This window comes from Henckelia pumila, unplaced genomic scaffold (assembly GCF_033568475.1).
Source record: "Henckelia pumila isolate YLH828 unplaced genomic scaffold, ASM3356847v2 CTG_525:::fragment_3, whole genome shotgun sequence".
Lineage (NCBI taxonomy): Eukaryota > Viridiplantae > Streptophyta > Magnoliopsida > Lamiales > Gesneriaceae > Henckelia > Henckelia pumila.
The window spans coordinates 4,542,116-4,546,506 of NW_027331857.1; the positions used below are offsets into that span (position 1 = coordinate 4,542,116).

Below are 4,391 nucleotides of genomic sequence, written 5' to 3' on the forward strand. Positions count from 1 at the left end.
ATATATTTTATAAGATAAAAATAAACTTTATTACATTTCGATACATGCTAAAGTATTAATTAATTAATTAAATTAAATATACGTATATGAAAAAAAAGATGTTATTTAAGTCATGATAACTATGATGTTATTTGGTTATTTAAGTCAATATTTGCTTACATATTTGAGTACTCAAAAATCATACATTAGCATCAGATTTGAAATAGTTGATATTCAAACATCATGTATTTGTACCATATTTTTTAGGTTTTGTACCGAAGTTCATCCGAGAAAAAACATGTGGGCTCAAGGAGTTTAAAAAACTTTTTTTTTTCTAATAAAGACTGATGACCAATTTATGTTTGGGTTCAGGGACTGAATAACAAATTACCGATGTTTTATTAGTCTTAAATATCGGTGCCTTTTATTTTTCTTATTTTACTTGTGAACTGTTTTATTTATTTATTTTTATTTTTTTGTTGTTGAAAGAAACCATTCATAGAAGAAATGAACTTTTTGAAAGAAACTATATTTTACTTGTGAACTATATTATTCTGTAAAAGAAATGAACTTTCATTCGAATTTGAACAAAACTAAAAACAAGCAATTAATGAAATCTATTCTTGATTACAACTAATTAATACATAACATATGTAGTGTAATTTTTGTTATGACATGAAGAACCGCATGCATTAGTTATCTTTCCGTGCGTACACAATGGATAAATCCTCAAATTAACATGTAATGTTTTTAATGTCCTTAGAGTGCACTTTTTTATGATATATATGTACACATGCATGCTCTAACATATTATTCTAATATAACATAGATTAAAAACTATTAATAGATTCTGATGAATTAGAAATACACTATTCCATACAATATTACATAAAAATATTTGTTGAATTTAGTGAGCATTGGTTGCATAAATTAATTGATTACTGAGGTAATTAATCTCCTAGCAATTTAGTGCATGCATGTCGTCTCACCTTAAACTATTAACTTAATACAAATAACTAATCAGTATAATAAGAGTCAATATTTTTTATTTAATTGCTAACAACGTGTGATGTAATTTCTCACCTCCAAAAAATACGGTTTTTTTTATAAATATAATTCTCATTTTGTTTATCTTATAATTATAGGCCGAAACTGCGACGTCTTTAAATAAATCTGAACAAAGAACTTAAAATAATTATAAATATGTTGTATTAAAACCAACAAAATATAAGCTACCATGTGGATAAATAACAAACGCCCATTTTCCCCCCTAATAATCTGGCTAAATCTGAATTCATTTAAAATGACATGCATAAGTTTCACATTTATAAACACATTCAGGCACGGACATAAAATTAAAATAACATATCTTAGATACAAAACAACATAAATCAGGAAATTTTTTTACAATTGGGTTGTGGGTTTTAGATTTTGGTTTTGATTCAATAGTGTTAATTCGAGGGTATTGGTCTTGTACTAGATTTATGCTCAATTTTAATTTGATTATGATTCAATAGTGTTCTAATGGATCTCTTACTCACCTGAGATTTGAAAAAAAAAATGATTCAATAGTGTTAATTCACGTTTTTTTTACATAAATATCAAACTCATTTAACCAAACCCAATTTTACATAGTTGGATATAATATTATATGTATTGTTTTATTTAATTTAATTTTTTTTGGAAAAAAGATAATCATCCACCAAACACCTAAAATGCCTCAGAATTAAATTTATATATAAATAACCTTCTCTCTCTTGCAGCTCTTTAGCTTCAAGCTCTGCTTCCGAAGTCAATCCATGGCGCTACAGCTGCTAATCCTCGCATTTCTCACCATTTTCGTGGCCTACAAACTCTACCAACGCTTCCGATTCAAGATTCCTCCGGGCCCCCGCCCTCTCCCGATCGTCGGGAACCTGTACGACTTCAAGCCAGTCCTCGTACGCTGCTTCCAAGATTGGTCCAAAGTGTACGGACCCATCGTCTCCGTATTCTTCGGCTCGCAGCACAGCGTTATAGTCCACACCCCTGAGTTGGCGAAACAAGTTTTGAAAGATAATGATTTGCAGTTGGCGTACAGGAACAGGACGAGGCAGATTGCCAAGGTCAGCAGAAATGGGATGGATTTGATTTGGTCTGATTACGGGCCTCACTATGTCAAAGTTAGGAAGCTGTGTACGCTCGAGCTTTTCTCGATGAAGAGGATTGATGCTTTGAGACCCATTAGAGAAGATGAGGTTACCGCCATGATTGAATCCATTTTCAAGGATTGTACTGGTATTGTTTTCTTTTGTGGTTGACCCTTTTGATACTTTCTTGATTTTGCTTTGTTGGTGTTTTTTCTTTGCTGTTGAGTCTGGTTTAATTAGGGATCTTACTGGATTTCTGACACTAGAATACTGTGGAATCAATTGTTCAAAAGTTGAAAATGTCACTAAAAGCGATAGGAATTCTTTGATTGCTATTTAATTTTAGTCGGATAGATCCCAGTAGATGCATTAATTCGCTGAACTATTATAATGGCTACAAACTATACTCTGCTCTAATGATCCCATCTGCTTAAATATTGTGTGTTGAACTCTGATTTGATACTTGTAGAAAACAAGGGGAAACCTTTGGTGTTGCGAGAGTACTTGGGAATGATGGCGTTTCTTCACATAACACGACTCACTTTCGGGAAAAGATTTATGGACGATAATGGTGTTGTTGATGAACAGGGCCAAGAATTGAAGGAAATTCTCCACGAGGGGATTAGGTTGAGCTCTAGAAAATCTTTCTATGCAGAGTTCATCCCTTTCTTACGGTTCTTGAACAAAGACAATGAGGCACTCGCCAATGTTAATGCTCGTACCGACAAATTTACGAAGAGGATCATGGAAGAACACACTCTTGCACGACAGAAGTCCGGGAATACCAAGTCTCATTTCGTCGATGCCTTGCTAACGCTGCAAAAGGAATATGAACTTAGTGAAGACACCATCATCAGTCTCCTTTGGGTAGAGGCCGGCTTTAGTACTCCAAGATTGTCTACTTGTTATGAGTTATTATACATGTCTCGAATTTTGGCCCTAACATGCCATGTCGAATTGTGCAGGATATGATCTCAGCTGGCATGGATACCACTTCAATCACCGTGGAATGGGCGATAGCCGAGATGGTAAGGAACCCGAGGGTTCAACACAAGATTCAGGAGGAGCTCGACCGTGTGGTTGGCACAGACCGAATCATGACGGAATCGGATATAGCCAATCTCCCTTATTTGCAATGCACGATAAAGGAATGCTTTAGGATGCACCCTCCAACCCCACTGATGCTCCCTCACAAGGCCAGTACCAATGTCAAGATTGGTGGCTACGACGTCCCGAAAGGAGCCACCGTGAGCGTCAACGTGTGGGCGCTCGCTAGGGATCCTGCGGTGTGGAAAGACTCTCTGGAGTTCAGGCCCGAGCGGTTCCTTGAGGAGGATGTTGACATGAAGGGCACCGATTTTCGGCTACTTCCCTTCGGTTCTGGCAGGCGTATATGCCCTGGCGCGCAGCTTGCTATATTTTTGGTGAGCTCTATGGTAGGACACATGCTGCACCATTTCACCTGGACTCCACCACCGGGGATGAAGCCTGAAGATATGGACATGATGGAGCAACCTGGGACTGTCACTTACATGAGAACTCCTATTCAAGCTGTTGCCACACCAAGATTGTCTGAGAATTTGTACAAACGTGTGGCATAGAGTTGTAAACGAATCGAGTTTGGTAATGGGAATCGAGCTCGCGGTGCTTCGGTTCATCCGAGTGATGCAGATCGTCGTTGAAGTTTTTTTTTTTTTTTTTTGAAGAATGGATAGTTGATCTTTGATAAAATATTCATGCATGTTTAGATGTAAAATGTTGGTTTATATATCTTGGATCCTGGTATTCTTATTTACATGTCCTATCCGATTTCTGAAACTTATTTATTTGTTTTGTATTTCACTTATAAATAGTTAATTAAATGGAGAGAACGAGCTATTAGACCATATTTTCACTTTCCACCACGTAAGGGTAATATGGTCAAATGAAGTATGTGATGATTGATATTTCAATTTTCAACCCAAGAGAATAATTATTATTCTAGTGTTCACGTTTGGGACAACTAATGGATCACTCTTTCAACAAAAAAAAAAATAAAATAATGGATCATTATATCTAAAATTGAAATTATCTTCTTAAAATAGGTTAAAATTTTGTAATTAATAAATTAAGCACCGCACAATTAGATGATGGGCTACGTGACCATACCGAATTTGACAACTTTAAAGATCGCATAGACAATTTTTCCCAAAAAAATGTTACAAAATATGAGAATCAATCATTAGGATAGGATATTGCCAAAGCGCTGGGGATTGATTGCATATAAACCCATTTTAAATATTT

The 4,391-nt window shown here is 35.4% G+C and overlaps 1 protein-coding gene across 1 annotated transcript; it reads left to right on the forward strand.

Annotated features, from left to right (window-relative positions):
* The first annotated feature begins 1,729 nt into the window (after positions 1–1,729).
* Positions 1,730–3,976, forward strand: LOC140873052 (cytochrome P450 98A2-like). Its single transcript, XM_073276034.1, has 3 exons — positions 1,730–2,256; positions 2,578–2,975; positions 3,074–3,976. Exons 1-3 carry the CDS (start codon positions 1,779–1,781, stop codon positions 3,707–3,709), a joined length of 1,512 nt encoding a protein of 503 aa, XP_073132135.1. The 5' UTR covers positions 1,730–1,778; the 3' UTR covers positions 3,710–3,976.
* The last annotated feature ends 415 nt before the right edge of the window (positions 3,977–4,391 follow it).